Here is a 23,715-nt window from a genome sequence, read left to right as displayed (position 1 = left end):
AACAAATACAAATTTAATCACTGTAGCGTTCCTTCAGATCGCGTGAGGCTACAAACCAACAATATCGACTTGTCATTACGCTTAACAAATGAACTTAAAACGATTTTCTTTCTAGAACTCGTTCTTGTAATTAAAATGATCAAAGAAAGAACGACAGCTTAAAACGACATAGCAATAACACCCGAACTCCAAGTAAATTTGCTTTTAATTGGCGTTTTTAATTAACGAAATTTCCAAAGCGATGACTTTCAAAATATTAAAGTTAAAAGTGGTCCATTTTGTTTTTCTTTTTTCACCCAAATGTTCTAAGATAGCCATCTGCGGTACGTTTGTTGGAAACGAATTATGTATTCAGGGTGACCGCCCGCGTCACGCAATTGTTTACATTCTCACGGCGGTTCAGGGAAAAATTTACCAGAAGCACAGGCCAAGGCGGGCGACTTAAAACCATTTGCCCAGAGATGTTTTTTGATTTTCAAACAGGTGGGTGTACAGTTAACCCGTAGAAAGTGTTTTCATGGTATTTAAAGTTATAGCCCATAGAAAAATATGGCGATATTTTAGTGCTATAATTCGTTTGCAACACAACGTAATATTTTGCGTTTCTGTTGGATCTCGTTTCGCGCTCAAAAGAAACCTCGATTTATTTTATTTTTCGCTCAGTCATACCATGAAGACCTGAGCTGAATGTAAAGACCATTGAAAGATTCTCAAGTAGCTGCTGTACGACGCGCAAAGCAATCAAATTTTCAGAAAATTTAGCATAACAGGAAGTAGATTTTGAGCTCGATCGGGGCGAAATCGTTTTTCCCATATTTCTCCCCAAAAAAACTGCATTAGCAGAAACTAACTATGGTCCGTTTGTTTACTAGCTAGGGCCAATCTATGGGCAAAAAATGAGTAAAATCGATTTTTCGACTTGTGCCGTTGTTTGGTCCATAGTTATGGGCACTGGCTCTTAAGTTTTTGAAATGAATTTGATAGATATCTGTCATTGGGTTATGCTGAAACAATTACGTTCTTAGAGTGTGGATGTTATTTCTGTTGAACATGGCCATAAATGATTAAGTAATATTTAATATTACCTAAAGTAAAACTCTCTGGAAACAAGTTTTATTATTACTCTATGTTCAGTACCCAGTAGATCTGCCATGTTATGCTGAGACAATAACAGTAAGTACTACTGAAATAGGTAGAATGCTTTTAGGAGATGCAGGTTACAGTTGCCATGAGCAACAAAGACAATGTTTTGGGTCACTTGGCTTGAAGCTGTCAAACGGAACAGCATACGCACATGAGCACATTCCTTCCCTTGCTATATGGTTGTAGAACAGTTAATAATGTTCTTCACTCACGCTTGTAAATCAGTTGTTGATCTTTTGCTTTTATTATTATCTAGTACAACATGATAATTATGGATAAAAGATCTTAAGAGCAGCTTCGCCTGAATATCAACTAGACTTGGAAATAGTGAAAAAATCGAATTTCTTCAAACTCGTCCAGAATGAAGCCCTACGGGCACTAGTTACAAAAATATTGTTTTAAGTTCGATAAATCAAAAATTATTTTTCCACGCAGTTTTTTCATTTTGATGCCCCAAATCAGCCAAAATCGATCAAAAATGAGCAGCATATTCAGAAGCTCGTAAACCCAAAAGTAAAAATCTTCATAACAAACTGATTGCACGTTGTATTTGTACTTCCTTTCTTGTAAATTTAGAGCTAAACAGATCGCAATTTGATTAGAACTAAAATATTTCACGATTTTTCTAAATTAACGACCCGAGACAGCTAAACGAGAGGTCTACATGTACATTTAGCCTATTTTCAAATGCTAAAAAGGCGTTCTGGTACACAGCTTTTCCCAAAACGACTAGTTTGGTCTGAAAGAGCATTGTTTCTTCTTCAAATTAGTGAAATAAAATTTTTGAGAAAATAAAATTGCGAACGCTGAGATAGCAAACTAAATGCAGCACTTCTTCCTGAAAACGTGACCTTTGACCCAAGTGTAACGAAACCGAATACTGCAAGAAAACCCGGACGAAAAGCAAATGCTTCGTTATTTTAAAACATTTTCTAGTGATATCTCTCCGAAACCATTATTGCAAGAAACTATTTCCAGACATGAAATCTTACAGGGTCAAAGAAGGAGCTAAAGGGTGTATTTCAAGGGCTTTGTTTGCTGAGAATTGGAGTCAATGACCGTTAACGAGTTCGACAGTGAAATTTACGAACTTGAAGTATGTTAGCCGATACTTACCTGAATATTTATACTGATTTATAGAAGAGTCGTTTTCTTGGATTAACCTTCAAAAGAAGCTGGATCCACACTTGGAAACAAAATAAATTAATGTTTAATGTTCCGTGACCTGCCCGCTGCTATAAATTCCATGCACATGCCGACAGCATGTTTGTCGTAAAACTAACTGAACTCCACTGACAGTTTCCATGGGCAACCCCAAAATAAACAATCCCGCAAAATCTAAAGTGAAATTGGCTGTCTTCGGGAACAGTTAGAAGCTAGAGTCAAGATCCATTACCTTTAAAAAGTGCTTGATTTTATTTGATTGCGTTGACTTTGTTCACGCAGTATTTCTTACTGTCTTGTTCGAATACCGCGAATCGGTCATGCCAAGATACTGCAGACCGTGCAGACTTGTTTGGGCCTTTAATTTTGACTCATTTTTTTTGGCGCTAGTTACAAAATGGTGTTCAATATATCTGAAAGTTTGTCATTTATCCACAGACACCACAAGCGCAGTATGTGACTTTTGATTCAATAGGCAAACGCGTAAAAGACTTTGTAGAGGGTTCTCAGATCCCGCTTTCCCGCCCATTTTTTCCTGTTAATCCCACCATCCCGCCCTTTTTTGCCTGGAAATCCCGATCCCGCCAACTTTTCGAAGACATTTCCGCGTTACTTATTAATTTGTTACATTAATAATTAATTTAATTATTAACACAGAAACGTTTTAAAAATAGATATCGTATAAAAGATCACAAAAGAATTCAATGGGTAGCAGATAAGTAAGCACAAATGATTATAACATTTCCTTCTGTAAAAGGTTTACTTTTTTTTTTCTTTTCTCCAGGTATCTGAAAGAAAAAGATTGTTCATTCCCATATTTAAGAGATGGCCCGTAAATACACTTGACAGTTTCTTTCAAAACGTTCAGTGTCATCACTTTCCTTGAAATCTGGGCTCAGTTCTTTTCTTTCCGAATGAAGGAATTCCTGCTCGCGCATCATTTCCGTAATACATGGCGCATCGTATGGTAAATCACTATCACCGCCATCTGGTGTGGCTGTCCTGGTCAAAACAAGACAAGCGCTCCGGAAAAGGTCGAAAGACTAGAAAAACTGATGTCTATCAACTTTATTGGTCACAAAATTATTACAATATAATTAAAAGAAGAAAAGGACCAATAGGAATTGCGCGAACTAGAAAGGATCGGGGGGGGGGGGGGGGGGGCAAGATTGCAGACACAAGTGTTGAAAATGTCAGAAATGGACAGATGTTGGTCTAGGACCCAGCCAGTCTCATGATGCATGTTTGGCACAACATGACAGGGTACAGAGTCGTTGCTATTCATTACTTGAAACCTGATGCAGCTATAAACACAAAAGGTTCGTTTCTGCCAGGTTGTGGTTTTTGCCCTGGTCAAATAACAATTTATGAGGTCATGTAAGAATTGAAATCCCATATCCCGCTCTGTTTCCCTTACGAATCCCACATCCCAACCCTATAAAAACACGAAATACCGCTCCTGCTCGTAATTTTACTTCCCGCTTCCCACCCCTGTTTTCAGCTCAAATCCCAAATATCACGGCGAAAAAAAGCCAAATCCCACATCCCGCCAAACCTATTGGGGACCCTCTTTGTATGGGAAACTTACTCAGTCTGCATGGTCTGCAGCGTTTTGGCGTGACTGAGATACACAGTATTCGAACCTGACAGTAACTACTGAGTGAACGAAGTAAAGTCAAGCACTTTTTAAAGGCAATGGAACTTGACTCTAGCTTCTAACTGTTCCCAAAGACAGCCAATTTCACTTTACATTTTGCGGGATTGTTTATTTTGGGGTTGCCTATGGAAACTGTCAGTGGAGTTCAGTTAGTTTTACGACAAACATGCAGTCGGCATGTGCATGGAATTTATAGCAGTGGGCAGGTCACTGAACATTAAACATTTCTTCTTTTAGAGGTTTCCAAAGCTAGATCCAGCATCTTTTGAAGGCTAATCCAAGAAGATGATTCTGCTATAAATATAAATATTCAGGTAAGCATTGGCTAACATAATTCAAGTTCGCAAATTTCACTGGAATTCGTTAACGGTCATTGACTTCAATTCTCAGCAAACAAAGTTATTGTGTGAAAAAGCATCCTTTAGCTCCTTCTTTGACCCTGTAAGATTTCATATCTGGAAATAGTTTCTTGCAATAATGGTTTCGGCGAGAAATCACTTGAAAATGTTTTAAAATAACGAAGTGTTTGCTTTTCTTCCGGGTTTTCTCGCAGTAATCGGTTTCCGTTACGCTTGGGTCAAAGGTCACGTTTTCAGGAAGAAGTGCTGCATTTAGTTCGCTATCTCAGCGCTCGCGATTTTATTTACCCAAAAATTTTATTTCACTAATTTGAAGAAGAAACAATGCTCTTTCGGACCAAACTAGTCGTTTTGGGAAAAGCCATGTACCAGAACGCCTTTTTAGCATTTGAAAATAGGCTAAATGTAGACCTCTTGTTAAGCTGTCTGGGGTTGTTGCTGTTTAGCTCTAAATATACAAGAAAGGAAGTACAAATACAACGTGCAATCAGTTTGTTATGAAGATTTTTACTTTTGAGTTTACAAGCCTCTGAATATGCTGCTCATTTTCGATTGATTTTGGCCGATTTGGGGCATCGAACGAAAAAATTGTGTAAAAAAATAATTTTTGATTTATCGAACTTAAAACAATATTTTTGTAACTAGTGCCCGTAGGGCTTCATTCTGGGCGAGTTTGAAGAAATTCGATTTTTTCGCTATTTCCAAGTCTAGTTGATATTTAGGCGAAGCTGCTCTTAATAACATTTCTTTTCCCAAAGAATGATGTGAAGAAATCTTACGACATAAATTAAATTGTTTACAATTTATTTCTGATGACTTCAGAATTGTGGATTCAATATAAGAATGTCACGATGAGGATACTTAATTTGTCAACTTGCAACTTGGAGATTCATTTTACTACATGCCCCACATGTAAATTGTGACCAAGCAGTTTCAGGTAAAAGATCAAGGAGGCTAAAAATCAAAATATAGTGCAGCCAAATTTTAAGACCTAGCAAGCAACATAAAATTACTGTTCAACATGAAGGAATGTCGTCACGTGCTCTTTCCTAAATGGCGTCAGTTGTAAACCATGTGAAATTAATTCAAATACACTTCTAACCAGGAACAACTGATACATGTGTCTCCAAAATAACAGTCTAACTATTTCCGTAGCAAGGCACTCACTCTTGTCTATAAACTTTGATACATGTACAGTGCACATACTTTAAATGTACAGGTCATTTCAGAACTGTGCCTCTTGTCAATAATAAGTGATAGAAACCTTGAGCTAGTTATTAGTTAGTTAATTGGTTAATAGTTAGTTAAATTCATGAATCAATTACCACACTCCCATCAATTAACTGTACATACAAACTTGCATACAGACATACATACATAGTACATCTTATTTAAATGATTCACAATGAGGTGCTACACTAGAACTATAAAATCGCTGTTAATGGTAAATAATGTAAATTATCATAATATAAATTATCTAGATGGAAGAACTCACATGTTTTTGATGTTTCTCAGCTTTCCAAAGACACCTTCATTAAGAACGGATAATTTGTTGTTGCTAAGATCACTGAAATGCAAGTTAGAGTAAATTTATCATACACAATAAATGTTAACAATGGAAAAATGAGTAAAAGATCATCATGCAATGGTTAGCTTTCTTTTTTATCAGAGGATAACCAAGATTAAACAAAAACAACAGTTTTGTGTCACTGCATCTCTTAGGAATTCAGGTGATAAAAACAGGTACATCAATGCTAACCCTCCAGGAGTCTCCTGGATACAGGCCAAATCTCCTGGTCTCCCATACGGATCACTTAATCTCCCAAACATAAAGAAAAAGTGCTTAAGTAGTTTTTTGCAGATATTTTAGCCGATTTTTGGTGTTTTTTAGAGAAATTTTTCTGAGATTTGATGCATTTATGTGGATAAATTGGCAGAACTCTACATGTAATTTAAACAAGACTGTTTTTGGTTAAGAAGGTGATTAAAAATTGCTGATCTCCAGGATTTTGTGTTTTTATTTTTAGGTTTTATTTCTGCAAATTTATACATGTATCAGAACTAGAAGGATATGCAAAATCTAGATATTGAACCAATTTTGGAAAGACATTTGGACAATCTCTCTTAAAAATTGATGATGGCAACTTTTACAGATATTGAAATGGGTGTGAGTAAATATTTTACCATGCTACACAATGTTGACATTTTTTTCAAAACCTAAATAAAATCTTGCACAATATACATTGAATTATTCCCCTGATATTTACTAGACTGAATTTATACTGATTAGATCAAATAATGGCAGTGAAAGCAAAGCTGTTCGTATGGCAGTCACTTGACATCAATTATTATGAGTAACTGGTCACAAGACCATGTTACTCAAGTCCGAACCAAACATCATAAAGTTAAAGTTCTGCTAAAAAAAGCAATTTGTCTAAGAGTTTTAACGATATGGCAATTCAGTGTCTAAACAAATGTTAAAAACTGTAAAATAAGCCATGACCTCAAAAAAGGAGGCAACAAAAAGATGTTACCCATAATACACTTATAGGAACATATGTTTCATTGTAAGTGTGGGGGTGGGGGTTGGGGGATAGAATGATCATGAGTAAGCACCTTTCAATTTAGTAACATTGAATTGTTGGCTTTATGACCTCTTGTATTACTCTTAATCTCAAAATGAAGTTGCCAGTATTGTGTTCACCAATGTTATTGGAAGATCCCATAATAGTGTCCATGTTTTTGCCTGTGGAGTTGAATTTGTTTTGTATTAGTGACCACACCCTTTTCCACATGCCCAGCTTATCTTGCAAAACATCTGAAACAGGGGAATAATGGTACAAATTATTTTAATTAAAGGTTGCTGTACAATATTTGCTTTGCATTTTTCAAGAGTTAAAGAAAACTAATCATTTAACTTACATCCTTGTTAATTTATTTAATCCAGAAAACGCATCTGGTGCAATCATTTGAAGTCTATTGCCAGACAAATTTCTGAAACAAAACAAATTATAAGAGATAAGGATTTGCGAATAAAATCTTCACACGCTCACTGTTCCCAACGGAAGTGCAAATAAAAAATATGTAAATATATATTGCAAAGAAATTAAGGTAGATGTAAGCTTAATTGTGGGAAATGGGAACTTTTACTCGATCAAGGCAGTCAATGTTCTTTGTGTCGACTGATGAGTTCTATCTGCAGTTGATTTACAACGTCTGGCGCGCAGAAAAATATGCCCATTGGGATAGCCAGTAAAAAAAAACGATAAACAAGCTTAAATATAAAGATTGTTTTCAAAATAAACTGATGCATACTGGCATAAGATACATTTCTAACAGCGGTTTTATCTCAAGAGACAACCCGAGAAACGCCCAGAATCCGATCGGAAGGAAATCAGAAATTCCTTTCAAGCTAAAGAACGGAATCGATATCTCAAGATTTTTGTAGAAAGAGGTGTTTATATTAAGTTTTTGGTACAAACTGATATTGGCCTCTATTAACTATAGTACATATCCATTGCGTTCTATTTTAAGCAATCCCGAGACCCATTACAAATTGAACAATGAAAACTACTCGCAAAATAACAAAAGGATCACTTTAATGTGGATGCATATTAAAAACATATCGTTCATGTGTAGTTCATTGATTCATAAAACTAATGAACTGACTTTTCACGCCCTAAAAAGATCAAACTTACAGTTTTCTAAACTTTGTTAGATTTTTCCTTTTGAAGGCATTGTTTACGATGGTTTCTATCGCATTATTTGACAGATCCCTGCAAGGGAGACACAATTAGGCAAAACACATCAATATTCTGAATAGATGAAAATTATTTATGCAAGACTTACCTTCACATAAGCTTATTATAAGCGATGCTGGCTATTACAGAGCATTCACACTTTGAGCACAACTCATAACGAGGTTAAAACAAGACACCAAGTATAACAGACAGAGATGAAAAAGTGAATATGTCAAATTAGCTATACAGCATGACCTTATACTCACAGTTCGAACGTGTTGGCAGGGAGATCATTAGGGTTGATTGGCGACTTCAATCCCTTATTCGCACAGTTCACTAGTAAGCCATTTCCTTTATCTTCACACTCGCATTCTGGCGGGCAGTTTAATGAAGGGCCGACTCCACATCCAAACCACAACAGCAACACAAAGATGAGATTTGTGAGCACTGTTTTCATTATGGCGCGGGGTGACAGTGAAAAGGTTTGCTGTTAGGTGACTGATGAACGAAGAACACACGCCTTCTCCACCAACATAAATGAGGCACTTCAATTAATTCGTGCTATATCTTTTCGAACATATTTTAGCAGGATTCCCGGCGCTACAATCTTGTAAACAACCTTACATGCTTGACTCACTTGACCGTCTTCCACTATAGAATCAGGAAAGCGAGTCATTTGCATTTTCAATCAAGGTCAATGACAAAATACTTCCCAGGGGACTCCCATTGACATATTTCGTACGAACTGTAAAGCATTGTATTTGTCTTTAAATTCAGTGCAAGTTTAATATTAGAAATAAATGAGTTAACGTTCGTACAGTAACATTTAAAATGAATCCAATAATGCACTAAAAATTTTCAAAATACCATTACTATGCGAAAGTGCACTACGGTACCCTGGCGGGTAACATATTGCCACTACTGGTGGATGGGTAAGGTTTTGCAGTCTTCCTCACGTGGGAAGGATTTGAAAATGGCAGCAGCGAGAGTTTTGGTTTATGGCGGAAAAGGAGCTCTCGGAGCAACCTGTGTGTCCTATTTTAAATCCAAAGATTGGGTAAGGACAACCTTATAACTTTTGATATGCACCATGATCATTATTTTGGAAGGGCTCGAAAAAGCGCGCCAAATTTCTGTTTGTGGTTGTGAGGGTTCTGGAGCTTACAGCAAGATCAATGATCAGCTTCTTATATTCGCTCAAGAGCGTTTTGGATAAAGTTTTGTTGTTGTTGGACACGAGGACGTCAATAAACGTAAATGACATTATAAATCTTATATTTTAAGTAAGAGCTTTCGGATATGATGTGAAACCAACATTTATAATGCATTTTCTTATCAATCTTGCTGTGAGGCTCCATAAGCGTACTGGGTTATTGCAAAATGAGCTCACTGAGTTTCATCGATCGAAAAACTCGTATATTTCTTAGTGTATCAGATAATCGATAAGCTATCAGTTTGTAAGAAAGGCACATTGATAGCTCATCCATGTTTCAAATATTGCACAAATATCTCAATATTCTGTGGACACACAGACCCCACAGGGTCACGTGTATGCCTTGTTCTTTACCCGACAAGCATAGCACCGTCTATGCATATATCGCTATTGTTCCAGTGATTTACGTTTTTGTGGGTAACTCGGTCGTGTTTTTGGTTTTTAAAATAATTACTTTTTTTTTGAAAATTCAGACAAAGTAGAAGTCTTGAATTTGGTGTAAAAAAATAATTTTGGACAAAACAGGCCCTTGAAGGTCTACAGTAACTTCAACAACTAAAATAGTACTCTTAAGGCTACAAACAATAGTTATTGAGCATAAAACAGCATAAGTAACATGCTAAAAACATGTACAATGTTGTGTATGCAAAATTTGTTGCAGAAGCGCATGCCATACATACGTACACAAGTGTCCTATATCACATGTGCACAACTTAATTGTTGTAGCTATAGACTGTGAGCAGTCCCTCTTTTGCTCAAAAATCCGTGGGGAAGAACGCAAATCAAGTGAATGTGCGAGCGTGACTACAAGCATGACATACGAGCGGAAGAAAATCTGTCTGAGTCAAGAGAGCTTTCTCTCAAGCAAAGATGGTGGCGTCCTTTGCCAGTGATACTTGACAACTGCATCATGCTGTATGGAAGATGGGTGCCTGGGATATCCAGGGGCCTCCACTGTGACCAGCCAGCCCCTAGACAGTATAATGCTCCCATGGCAGGCATTGCCTGCAACCCAGCCATGAGCCCCTACGTAGTCTTCCAGGCACCCTTCACACTGAGTTAACAATGGAGACGGGGAGGGGAGGGGGGAGGGGGGAGGGGTGCAGAAAGACGTCAATGAATAGACCAAAGATGTGCAGGAAACTGCTCAATCCTACGGCCAAAACGTTCGAGGGAACCCCAGGCTGGAACACACTATTAATGGCGAAGTGCACTGAGCTTGCAATACCATACGAATACCACTGTCCAGAAGTACCAGCTACTCTTTGTTGTTAAGGTGGCTTAACACAGTTTCTCGGAGACTAGTAGCACATGCTATGATTGCTTGCCAGACGTCAGTATTAATTGTGCATGCACAAATGATGCAAGCAGCCCTAAGAAGAAACAAAAAACACTTCAACGCTTGAAAGGTGTTAAATCACTTCAGTATACATGGCAATAGTTTCAAACTCCATTCAAACATGTGTTTAAGCCTAGGGCCAAAAAATATGACAAAAAAAACTCAATAAACAACTGGTAAAAGAGCTCTAAATTACTCTTGCTTTCTCGCACGTGATTCATGACGTCACATGAGCGCACGCTTAGAAAAAGGGCATGCGCAATTCAATTCTCATCCAAGTTTGTAAAAGCCAGTCTTTGATCAACAATTGCTCGAAAACCTACTGTACAACCCATGATGAAATTTTTACAGTTGATTTGTAGGGGTCAATCACGTGTAGAGCCAAAATTTTTGATTTCACATTTTCTTAGTTTGCAAAAAATCTGTCTTACAGATTTTTATTTTACTTTACATGAATGTTTAATCAGAGCCAATTTCTTATTTCTGAAATTTTGAGGTGGGGTCATGTGGGTATATAATTTTCGAGAAAAACATGATTTAACGTACTAGTACCCTGTGTCTCCTTAGATACTCAGTTGTTCATTTCGGCTATTTGTTGACATTTAATTGTTTAACTTTCACATAGAATAGTGAAAGACTTATTAATTAAACAGTTAATCAAAACTATAACAAAATTCTCGAACGTGATTGGCTATCAGCAGCCCGATTTGAGCATTAATTGGACGGTATGCGTCATTTTGTGCACGCTGTTGTAGTGCACTTTGATGAGTAAACTGCTGTGTTTTTCAACATTCATAACCACGTTTAATCGTTCAGCGATCAATCGATGGTTTGTCCGTTACTCGAACTTTGTCCTAGTTTTGATTAATTGGTAACAGGACATCGTGTTGTCCAATTCAGTCTGTAATCATACTCATGATTAACAAATCGGACTCCTGCATATGATTACAGACCAAATTGGATTCCACTCAGTCCTATTACCATTATAAATAGAGAAAGGAAAAACATCTTGGAACATTTTTCAAAAGAGTTATAGGTTGGGCCATTATAATCCATCAAAACTGTAGTTAGCCACCTTGACTTTGTTAAATTGCATCAATTAACAGCATATAAAATGAAGCTTCTGTTTATAGTGTTCAAAGTCAAAATCAAGTCTCTCAGAATCTTACAGCTGTCCTCTTGTAAGTTGAAGGAAAATAGGAAATTAAGTCAGAACCTGGGAACCAGGTTGTAATTAAATTGGTTATTGTGATGTGAAACAACACATGAATTGGAAATCCCATCGAACAGAAAAGAGATATGATGCTCTTAAGTGCTCTTTTAAAATACCTTGCATGCTTGCAAGCCTGGTGGTTGAGAGGCATCATGAAGACTTGATAAACCCATAAGTCATCAGCACATTTTAAAGAAGCAAAATGTTTTTTCGAACGAAGGTAAAATCAAATTATTGGTGTTTGAAGTCAGATTGATCCAGCAGGTAGCAAAGTCCAAGAGCAGTTCTTGCCCAAGAAAAAAAATCCTCTCATGAGTTGTGGCCCATTTGCCAAGTGTTGCAATCACGCTCTATGGACGTTTCGTGGCTTTTGTGGCCTGGTTAACAGTAGTATAAGTAAGAGGAACTGGATTCTTTGAAGTTATTGACAAAAGGAGTCCCGCAGATAATGGCCAACAAGTAGTGATCAATTATAGCAGAAATTTTATTCCAAAATGACATGATTTGTGGTGTTTTGAACTTCTGGGATCAGGGGACCAAATCATCCTAACCTGGAGAGCTTCCTTTCACTCTTCCTTAACAATCTCTGCTGTCACACATTCCTGTGAAATCAACATCTAACTGTTAAATCTTAAGTGAAAAAAGAGTCTGTGAGGAGGCCCCGTTGACCTGAAATCAACCTATTAGTGTTTTTTAAGTGAAATCATCATCTCTGAGTTTCTGCTTTAGTGTGAAATCAACATTTAACTGTTTTTTTCAGTGAAATGAGCATCTCTGCTGTCTCACATTCTTGTGAAATCAACATTTAACTGTTCCTTAAGTGTAACAAGCGTGTTTGAGGTTGCCGTTGACCTGGTTGCCATTGAAGTGAAATCAACATCTTTGAGCTTTTGTATTGATGTGAAATCAGCATTTAACTGTTTTTTAAGTGAAATGAGCGTCTCTGCTGTCTTGCATTCTCATGAAATCAACATTTACCTGTTCCTTAAGTGAAAAAAGCATCTTTGAGGTGAGACCAAGATGCTATTGTTTTTCAAGTGAAATCAACATCTTTGAGCTTTTGCGTTGACCTGAAATCAACATTTTTCCGTTTTTTGAGGTGGGAATAAAATTGTTGCTTTCAAAACTTGAAGTGAGACAAAGTTTTTTGCCTTGTTGTGGGGCAGAAACTTGTTTTGAGATTTTTTCTGGCAATTCAGAGGGAAAAATCAAAATATAACCTAAACTTTGACATGAGGCGGATATGCATACAGCCCTTCAACTGGCTTAAAGTGGAAAAGTTTGTTTTAATTGTAATCACTAAGTGTTGACTTAATGGTTGTGTTTGAATATTTCATAGTGGGTAGCTTCAATTGATTTGTCTCCTAATGAAGAGGCACATGCCAATGTTGTTGTGACCAAGACAGACTCCTGGACTGAACAGAATCAAGAGGTAACCAAGGGTTGAAAAGAGCATGCAGTAAACATTACACTGTACATGGCCCTAGAATGGTTTTCAATTGAGTGACAGAAGTAATCAGTTTGGCTTGGGTTTCGGTTTAACTATGGTTTGAGATTGGGCGAGCGGTCCAATTGTTAAGTAATTAGCTTACTTTTGGTTTTTTGACACTCAATTGAAAGCCACCCTATTTCTTTCTGAATAAGTGTTTGACTATTGTAATTTTTTTGGTTTTGATATTTTATCATGCACCTTTTTGGTTTTCTCACAGCATATCAAGTCAGCTTTGTCAATTAAGGCATGGTTAATATTTTGACCAGACTCTAGCCAAAATATCCATGGTGACACGAAATGCAAACAAGCCTGATACGCTACAGAAATACTGGTACAGCAAATGTTATAATCTGGTACTTATCAAGCCCAAATTTGTCTAAATCTGTCCATAATCTTTGGATATTAGGTCACTCAGTGATTTCATATTGCAGTGTAATGGCTTCTAATTAACTAATAGCAAATTTGTGAATGTAACTCTCAGTATCAGCGTCATACCAAGGTTATATATCTCTGATCCACAAACCCAATAACATGAGGCTTGTGTTTAGTGAAAATGGTGTGGTAGGGGTTGGGGGATAGGAGCCCATTTCTTTCCTAATACCCTTCTTCCTGTCAAAGTACAATCTTTTTGGAAAACAAGCTTTACAGGGTAATATGGAAACTGCAGTACGATGTGTGATGTAATTGGGTAAAAACTAGTCAGGACTGGATATTCCCATAATGTCCACAGACAATGCATGCATGAGCTATGTACATGTATATACAGGCCTGACTGGCAAAATTTGGATGGTAAAATGTTTCTAAAAGCATACATAATATTGCCCCACTACCTTCTGTACATTATGTACAGAAGGTAGTTGGGCAATATTCTTTAAGTGTCTCACACTTGGGCAGTAAGAAGTATTTTTTGCAACTTGAAAGAAAAAAAAAACCTCTCTAGAATGATAATTTCCGAGTTTGAGCAAACAATTAATAACATGCACCATGATTATTTTAATCCATCCCTCGTAATGTGCCTTCACAGATCCAGCCTAAGGTTGAGGAGCTTCTTGATGGTAACAAATTTGATGCAATAATATGTGTTGCCGGAGGATGGGCTGGTGGAAGTGCCAAAAGCAAAGGTAAACAATAGTAAATTATTAAACAACAAGCCTAAGTTTTCTATGAATGAACTTAATGAGGCATGCTAGTCAGATGGACTATTGCACACAAAAAATGAGAGAGAGTTGTGTAATTATATTTATTTCTATGTAGACACTTTAAGGGGTCAAAGGATCAGTGGCTCATTGAAGCATTTAACAGGAAATTTTAGAAGTAATATTAATCGATGTTCTACTGGTAACATTATTATCAACTGAGGATTAGAGAGTTGATTTCATTGATTATCAGTAACATTTAATTAATTATCAGTAACATTTAGTTTAATTTCAAGATGAATCTCAATAGATGATATTCCTGTACTGTGGCAGGTTGATAACATTTCATTTTATAATGAATGAGTTGCCAGTAATCGGATACCCATGATTGCGCGAAGAACTCTTGGATCATCAGGGGGCAAACATTGCTAGTCGCTAGAATGAAATGTATGGCGAAAAGTTGTTTCGAGGTACAAGAATTCAAAACGATTTTTGAGAGAGATGAATGCTTTTTCGCCGTCGTTTTTAACACGAGTGGATTTGGGCAATGTTAATATGTGGAATGTGTAAGTTTTTGTTTGAATAACTGGGAAATATGTGACAAAATCTACTGATAAACTCCGTTGCTTGTGTGAGGTTTATTGTGAAATTTACATCGCGTAATGGTCTGAAAATATTACAAAATTAATTAGGTATAAATTGAGAGGAAATAACCCAGTAAAGCCTTTTAGGTTGTGTACAGGCTACTTTTGGCGTATTTGAAAGCTCAGTCATGCAAATAACACTGGAAATAAGCCCGGTGGAGATCGTTGTACTGTCTAGGGTTGATTTAATGACAAATGAGTCCGTGTGACTCACGCTGTGTGGCTACTGTGTTGCTCAAAGCCTTTGTTTTGCTTTTACAAGCATGTATTTCAGTGATTTGTTTTTTTTCTATAACAGATCAAGGGTGGCTCCTTGAATATATCTCTGAGTATTTGTATTTAAAAGTGCCATTTGTGCGTGATCATGCTTTCCAAAGTTTGGTATTGACGGTTGAGTGAAATTGCCCGACACAAAGGGTAGTGGTTCCTTCTGCAATTTTTGATTTTTGTTTTAGAGCTTCTTTTCTGTCTTTATATTTAACTTCTCGGAGGGTCTTTTCTCCCATTTGCACTGGGTAGCCACTCGAGATCAGGCGTGTATTGAAATTTTCAATATTCTCATCAATGTATTTCACAATAAACCTCACGCAAGCAAAAAGGAGTTTATCGGTAAATTTTATCACTTATTTCATGGTTATTCAAACGGCAACTTACATTTTCCATGTATCAACATTGCCAAAATCCATTTGCGATAAAACAATGGCGAAAAAACGTTGATTACTCCCCAAAACCATGTTTTTGGGCGTCAAAACAACTTTTCGCCATACATTTCCTTCTAGCGACTTGCAATGTTTGCCCCCGGGCAATTCCAGAGTTATTTGCGCAAACACAGGTATCTGATTACTGGCAACTCATTCATTGTAATAATAACTTCCCAAAAATTGATTTTGATTGAACTTTCATTGATGACTTTAGATATAATATATTGTACTATACCTATTATGATCAAATGTGTACTATGCATGTATTGCATGTTATTGTATTAAATGTTTTTTTCCCTTGATCAGCTGTTATTAAGAATGCTGACTTGATGTTTAAGCAGAGTGTGTGGACATCTCTTATTGCTGCCAGTATTGCATCCAAACACTTGAAGGAGTATGTATTATTAGCTGCCATATTGAGCTATAAATCATGACCATCCGTGAACCTCTACACAATGGCCACTCTAGGCAGTGCATCTTTATTCAGTGGAAGGACTCAGTAAATAGAACTGTAGTCCTAATCAGAACTACAGGAACCAGCCAGGATAAACCAGAGTTAGCTTACATGAGTGATTACTTAATAGACTGTTTTAATATATCGAAAGTAGCCTATTGTGATAACCTTTATGTAACAAACACTCAAGGGTTACATGTAGTAATAAATAGGTAATGATATTTGATTTGTTTAGGCCTTTCATCACTCTCTTCTGTTGTATACTTCTAGGAATGGTTTGTTGAGTCTAACAGGTGCCCAGCCCTCCCTGGGTGGTACACCAGGTGAGCATACTGCTTTAATGTAAAATCCCTGATTGACATCTGTTCTTTTTTTTTTTTTTTTTTTTTTTTTTTTTTCGTTGAAGCACTTTAATTGACAAGCGATTGATAAATAAATGACAGTAGCTACAATGGGCAACAAAAGTGTTGAGACACTTGGCAGTAAAATTTGATTTTTGAGCGTCTTGGAAACAATCCCCCCCCCCCCCCCCACGCCCCAAACAATGTTGATTTTTCTATTTCTTACACTGCACAGACAAGCAAAGGTGTCATGTTATGTACAAATCTGGTTCAAAAGCTATGTGGGTGTGGCTGGACTGTGGGACTTAACTCAAAGAGTTGCATCTGCCCCAGACATACATGTACATGTATGACACATGGGTAATACAACACATGGACTTGAGATAACAATCAGGAAGACGCCATATTTAATAAAAGTTGTGATAAATGTTTAAAACAATTCTTACTAGTTTAGCCTCCTATGCTGGAGCTGTTTGGAGAGGAGTGCGTGACAAGCTTTAACTCAGATAACTTGTTCAAGGAGGCTAAGCACTCGCTATCTTATGGAATGTGAAACTGACTGCACAGAGCTGCAGTCACAATGCACGCTTACAAACTTTATTTCAATTTCCAGAGAAAAGTTAACGCAATCATGTGGACTGATATGCAGGTAGCCTTCTTGCAATCTTGGTGGATGTGTTTATTATCAGGAAAAATTACATAATAATAAACAGAGAGACAAAGAAATTTACATTCCTTTCAAATTGGTGCTACAACATAAAAAGAATAACATTTAGGCATCAACAATTTTTAAAGTTAAGTAGAGATATCAACATATCACCATGGGCAGTGTTAAACACTGGCCTCTAGAGTCACAAGGCTTACTTTCATTTTGTCTATTTATGGTTGAAATTATTTTAATTTCAGATTTTTCAATACTCTTATTTTCAATGGTTTTGTTAATGACAGGAATGTTGGGATATGGTATGGCCAAGGCTGCAGTTCACCAGTTAGTTAAAGGACTTGCAGCAGAGAATGGAGGTCTTCCAGCTGCTGCATCAGTTCTAGCCATTTTACCGTAAGTTGGAGTGGTAATCCAGTCAATGATAAGACAACTGGAGTCTAACTACATTGATTCACTTCAGATAACCACGCTTGATAATTTGGTGATTTTGTGCTTTGCTTATTTGTCAAGATTGTCGGTCACCAACAGCCTTTTCTGTGTAAGAGAAGAAAGGGATATATTTTATAAATCTGGACTTGTAGCTAACATACTACAAAAGAAGGTACAAAAGTCAATAAGAGCTTGATGTACCCCTATTAGAGTTTTGGCATTTTAGCTGGGCAGAAATTGGGGTAATGGCAAGACGAAGGGGATGTTTTACTGTGATGTCAATTTTCACAAATCCAAACTGTGGGAGCACTTGCTATGGAGGTTCCACAATGTCAGAATCATTCACATCATATTCCCTTAATGCATGTATATTGGGTTATTAATTAACATTCAGTGCACGAGAGGTCTGAAGCTTCAGGTCTTTTTGCTTTTCCATGTTAACTACAGTATGACGTTGGACACACCTGGTAACAGAAAAGGTATGCCTGATGCTGATCATACTCAGTGGACACCCCTGGAGTATGTTTCAAAGTGAGTAAAACTACATTAATTTTGTAGTCATTTGACTTAGCCGGAATTGGGGGCGGGGTGGACAAGGCACATGCAGTGAGCAGTATCGAAACCCAGGGGGGGACTCCAATAGAAAAAGGACGGGGTCCTCGTCGGAAATTTTGAAAAGAACCCCTAAGAGGTACAAAGATCCTGTTTTGTGGGCATGGCTTGAAATGTTTTCCCTCCTAAGAGGTACTAATTCTTACATAACTCATTATCTCCTGTCATATATTTTTGGCTCAATACCCTAAAAGGTACCGCAAAAGCTCCCGCTGTAGACCATTTGAGGCTGAACACACTAAGACGCACCAAAACTGCTATTTTAACCCCTAAAACGTACGACGAGCACCCTCATCCTTTTTATATGGGAGTCCCCCCCCCCCCCGGGGGATCAAAACGCCCAAAATCGTTGCCAATCTTACAATGAAGCCTTATAAACCGAGAATGCAAGGGATTCGACTTGCTCGTAAGTGAATGATTTTTTATTATTTTTGGCATTTATAGCGGCGTGCCGATTACTGTTTGGGATGTCGAGACCTCAGTCTCGCGTCAAGACAACTCTCGCGGTGTATGACGGTGACTTCAAAAGAAATAGAACTTGCCTTGGTATTAGTTGTAATCATCTGAAAATTTCATTACACAAAGCGTTACATGTATGAATTTCCCTTTGTCCTTTTATACTCCATAGCTTGTTATTTGAGTGGGCCCAAGGTAGCAAAGTTCCAGCTCGAGGAAGCTTGGTTAAATTGAACACGAAGGATGGAAACTCTTCATACGAAATTCACACTGGTGAACTTCTGTGACTGGACTAAACAACCTGTGTGTGTGATTTGATCGACACTCTCAGATTCGTAGGACTAGGAAAACGTCTGTCTGTAACAAGAACTGTTGTTATATAAAGATACCATGATCTGTTATGAGAACAAAGATTTACCGTTTAATACAGAGAAAATAGCCATGCTATACTAGGGAAAATTTCATAATCATGGCGGTGTTAAAGACGAGAACCTTTTCCACTTGACTTAATGAATGTTCAGAGGAATAGGTTGACCTAACATTTGGATGTTAATGTATGAATTAGCTTCTTAATTTCACTTAACTGGTAAATAAAGTAATGTGCAATATCTTAGTTTAGTATTTTTCCCGGAACTCAATTTCGCCAAATTGTAGAAGGCCAAGCCGGTGCGAATTATCAAACAGGGTTTCTCAGTCTCTTTAATGATCACAAGGAGCCCGGCAGCAATAGTGTGTTTGACGGCCGCACCAAGGATGTGTTTGAGAACTATAACAAGAAGAGGATTGTGATTCAGAACTGAAGAAGAGAGTGCAAACATCAAATGACGATAACCTGCTTCGATTGCAGAAAGTCTTAACACAAGTCAAGGGTCTCATTTTCGCCGCAACAAGCGTACTCATAATTTTAAACATTTGTGCGGGTTTCGACCTACTGTCCCCGGTACAGTGGAAGCAGTTTCAACAAATAATGGCTATTTTCAGAAACAATCTGGCTCCGGCATCAGTTTTCAGGACTGTCAATTAACTTGTCGTCATCATCATGTGATATCTAGTAGTCAGGGGAAACTAAACATAAACCTAAAACAGCTCTTGAAAGTGTCAAATAGCAGCGTAACGTAGAGATCACGGGCTTGGTCAGTGTAATCCCTCGCAGGCTCAGGGTAAAGACAGTATGCCAACAACAAAACAAGTAAGACAGTAAGTATGCAGTGCGGATTAAACATAGGTGACAAACCCTGTATGCTTAAGATTGACCCCTTGTGATTTATTCAGTTGGCACGAGTGGATTGAGGAAATATTGAATAATAAGTTATTTTTAATGCCCGTCGGGGGAAAGCGGGAACTGGCGAAGTAAGCACATTTTTAGATAATGATAGTTAAATCAGGCCTATTTTTGGAAGTAGCTGTGCTCAAATTTCAACCCTTTTTCGATAACTTCCATTTCGGTCGAATATCCTTCCTGAGAAGAAATGGCTGGAGAAATAGTGGTAGGTGTGTTTAAAGCCACTATTGGTTTGCTCATGGATGAGGGCCGTGACTGGTTAGCGGAAAAACTCAAGGAAGGCGATGTGACGGATGAAAAATTTCGTGACTGGATCGTTCGGGAAATCAATGCTATGAATTTGAAGTTAGATGCAATCGCTTGGAAGGACCTTGGAGCAAGCATGAACTTTTTCAAGGAAGGACTCACGCTAATGTATAAAGTGCTTGAAAAAGTAAACGACAGCGAGCACAGTATGGTACATGAGGCATCAATGGAGACGCTACACGCCTGCTCTCTTTCTTCTACAGCTGGTCAAACTACGGTTTGTCTTGCTGAGGGAATGAAGAACTTTACGCTGACTGATTCAGATGAATCGAAGAAAGAGGCACTGTATGATGCGAAAAAGAGATTCAAGGATGCCCGCAAGAAAGCAACCGAGGCCTTCAGCAACTCGGCACTGCGGCCGGCGGAGCGAGTGTTAGCCATGCAGTATCGTATTATGGCGACATTACTCGAGAAAGTGGACAACCCTGCTAGTGCATTAACCGCGTGTAAACTGTGCTTAGAACAGCTTCACGCTATGACGTTGGTTCAGAAAAGTCTTAAAGTGGAACTCAAGAAAAGTTTCAAGTTTTTGCTGAGCAGAGATGAACGCAGGGAAATCATTTCTGCCGTTTGCCAAATAAATCACGTCGTCTACGTTATTGCCGAGATGGTTGGCGATCTTAAAACAGTCTTGAACTGGCCATGTATCATACTCGGAGAAGAGCAGCTTGATCCCTTGCGTGACGTACGTGTGGTGAAGGTGATGAGAAAACTTCATAAGCAACAATCTGGTGCATTGAGGTCATTTGGTCAGGAGGAGGGCCACGAGCTAAAGGGTCCTCAAAGTATCGCCGCAAACACTCGAGGACAGCTTGTTGTAACAGACAACATGAATTGTGAATTAAAAGTGTATGACAGTAAGGGCAAGTGCTTGTCCCATTGCCCACTTCTTGGCAACGATGACAAGGCTGCAGTGGTGAGAGTTCGAAGTGTAGCGACAGATCAGAATGACAGAATGTACATTCTGGTAGACTCCAGGCCAGCTAATACTGTGTATGTGCTCAGCGACACACACACGAATAGAAATTGTTTTTCTCTGGAGGAGAGACTAGGAGGCCGCTCTTTGACAGTAAACAACAACAATCAAGTACTTGTCTTGGTGGAGGAAGATCTGAGCAAAACCCCGAGTGCATGCATGACGATCTCCATTGAATGTAAAGTAGAAGTGTACCGCCCTAATGGACGACTTGTACGCAGCTTTGGACAGGGAATATTAAAAGATACTGTCGATATCACAGCTACTAATGATGGCAGTGTTATGGTGCTACAAGGAAATTCTTGTGTTCACGTGTTCGACGCTGAAGGAAGCCATGTCCACCAGTTCCAAGTGATGGGCAATAGTGGCCCTGAAACAGGCGCTGCAATGACATTTCACCAGGCAACCGATCATACGTTTATTGCTTCAACAAATTCAGACCATCGCCTGCAGGTCTCGATACACGGCAAAGATGGCGTCTTTCTTCGTAGCATTCAACTCCACGAGAAAGGGAAGTGGTGCATTACGGGAATCGCAGTCACCATGCAGCTGAACATTGCTGTGTCCATATACGATGAATGTCAAGAGGACAGTACAGTACTGGTTGTTTGATGTGGTCTGCAACTGAATATTGCTTTTTATTAGGCTATAAATTACAAACACAAACACAAGCGGTATTGTTATGTCTGGCTGAAGATAATCGAAACAAGTTAGCTCAACCTTGAATTCCCTGCAATCGAGCTCTAGACTACCTGGGGAGCTTTTCGGCAAAGCTTCACAAAATTAAGTACAACTTGTTCTTTTATTGAAATGTGAAATTTTAAAAGAGAATTGCATTTTACCGACCGATTGGCACGAAACTCTTTCATTTTATAATTAACAGCCATAAGGGGTTTTTCCCTTCCAAAACTGGAATGAATGGCATGGTTTTCCGGTCGAACAGGAAAATTTGCCCGGAAGGGAAATTTCCCTTGACAAGATCAGCGACGTGTATGACTAATGATTCATAATTGTGTTGCCTCAAACGAAGTACTTAAGATATATATCTTATAAACCAGACGCGAGGGCCGTGATGCCAGAATATTGGCCCAAGACGGTTCTTGCATGAGAGTGCGGACCGCGGGCAGCGAGGTCCGTACAGTAAAGTCCAAAGGCAGATATTCTACCCAGTGCAGTCCCGAGCAAACTTGGTTAATATTAGACTTATTACATAATTATTTATAGCTCAATAACAATTTTTAAACTTGATTTTTTTAAAAAGTAAGGAATGTTATTTGTGTTCAGTAGTATTTTTTAAGACTGGAACTTGGCAAGTCAGTGTAATCTTAAAAGGGGCTATGTCACGGTAGACTATTTTGAGTCAATTCTTCTGATGAGCAGAATTGTCTTTAAAATGTGAAGTAACCTCGAGATAAAAGCTTTCCACGGTAGCAGGCACCAAAAAGTGAAACTAAGAGTAAACAAGAATGGCTAAACTGACAAAGGTTAGGAAAGATTTCCTGTCAAACTCGAAAAAGTTGGCCAATGTTTTTCTAAGACGCGCCTTCCGCGAGGTAGCGCCTTATCCGGCTTATCCAGTGCTTCCACTTCAAGATGTTTTATCTACTCGCTTGCTCATCACAAAATATGCTTCTAGAAAGTTACCGTGGACCGCCTAGCGTGCAGGAAGGCTCACCTCGTAGCTTGACGCTGTCTAATTACAAGAAAAATGTGACAGCCAATGTGAAAACTATGGTTGTTCGTAGTGTGCGGGCATATCAAAAATTACGGCTACTGAGACGTAATTCCTGGGTTCAAAATGCAGGTAAGAGCCGCATCGTTGAGAACTTTGCACTAGTGTTGTTCATTGATTTCAGATTCTCAAAGTTCCCCGGCCTTTTAATTTTCGGCGGTAACTCGGCGCTTTTCGTTTTGCCGCGTTACAATTTCTGCCGCGTTTTCTTCATCCCGCGCCCCAACTACACTCTTTTATAATGCTGTTTTTCCGGCCGAGGCTGAATATTCATATATTTCTACCGATTTTAGGCTGGAAATATTCTTGTGAATATTCTTAGATTATAGCGCATGACATTTCTGTTTTGGAATGTATTTGGTGTCTGGACGGTGTTGAAGTGATCTTGGAGCCAGCCTGCGGGCATTAAAGCCTGATATGAAGTACATAACATCTTGCAGAAATCTTAATTCAGGGCCGTAGCCAGAAACAAATTATGACTGAGGCAGTGTCCTAGATATGAGTTGTGACTGAGGCAATGTCCATGGTTTCATTCTCTTCATGGGAGTTTAGGGTGTTTTGGTGACTTTAAACAACAAAAACGAAAAATATAACGGGGGCAAGTGCCTCGGTTTGCCTGTTACTAGCTACGGCCCTGCAATTATTAGCATCGTACATACGGA

At 38.3% G+C, this 23,715-nt stretch overlaps 2 protein-coding genes across 2 annotated transcripts in view; one reads left to right on the top strand and one right to left on the bottom strand.

Annotated features, from left to right (window-relative positions):
• The window catches only part of LOC145478040 (uncharacterized), a 38,089-nt gene extending 29,309 nt beyond the window's left edge, over nt 1-8,780 (bottom strand). Inside the window, exons 1-4 of the mRNA XM_081455927.1 lie at nt 8,330-8,780; nt 8,022-8,099; nt 7,246-7,317; nt 5,819-5,890 (exon numbers count right to left, since the gene is read on the bottom strand). Coding sequence (XP_081312053.1) covers nt 5,819-5,890; nt 7,246-7,317; nt 8,022-8,099; nt 8,330-8,520 — 413 coding nt within the window. The 5' untranslated portion in view covers nt 8,521-8,780. The remainder of the gene's footprint in view (nt 1-5,818; nt 5,891-7,245; nt 7,318-8,021; nt 8,100-8,329) is intronic.
• A 76-nt stretch (nt 8,781-8,856) lies between these two features.
• LOC145478058 (dihydropteridine reductase-like) lies at nt 8,857-19,367 on the top strand. Its single transcript, XM_081455958.1, has 8 exons — nt 8,857-9,120; nt 13,168-13,260; nt 14,345-14,441; nt 16,108-16,195; nt 16,526-16,578; nt 17,545-17,653; nt 18,137-18,220; nt 18,930-19,367. The coding sequence occupies exons 1-8, from the start codon at nt 8,938-8,940 to the stop codon at nt 19,042-19,044; spliced, it is 822 nt and encodes a 273-aa protein (XP_081312084.1). The 5' UTR covers nt 8,857-8,937; the 3' UTR covers nt 19,045-19,367.
• Nucleotides 19,368-23,715: the final 4,348 nt, after the last annotated feature.

The sequence above is a fragment of the Orbicella franksi genome, chromosome 2 (genome assembly GCF_964199315.1).
Source record: "Orbicella franksi chromosome 2, jaOrbFran1.1, whole genome shotgun sequence".
Classification (NCBI taxonomy): Eukaryota; Metazoa; Cnidaria; class Anthozoa; order Scleractinia; family Merulinidae; genus Orbicella; species Orbicella franksi.
This window is presented reverse-complemented; position numbering and strand designations above follow the sequence as displayed.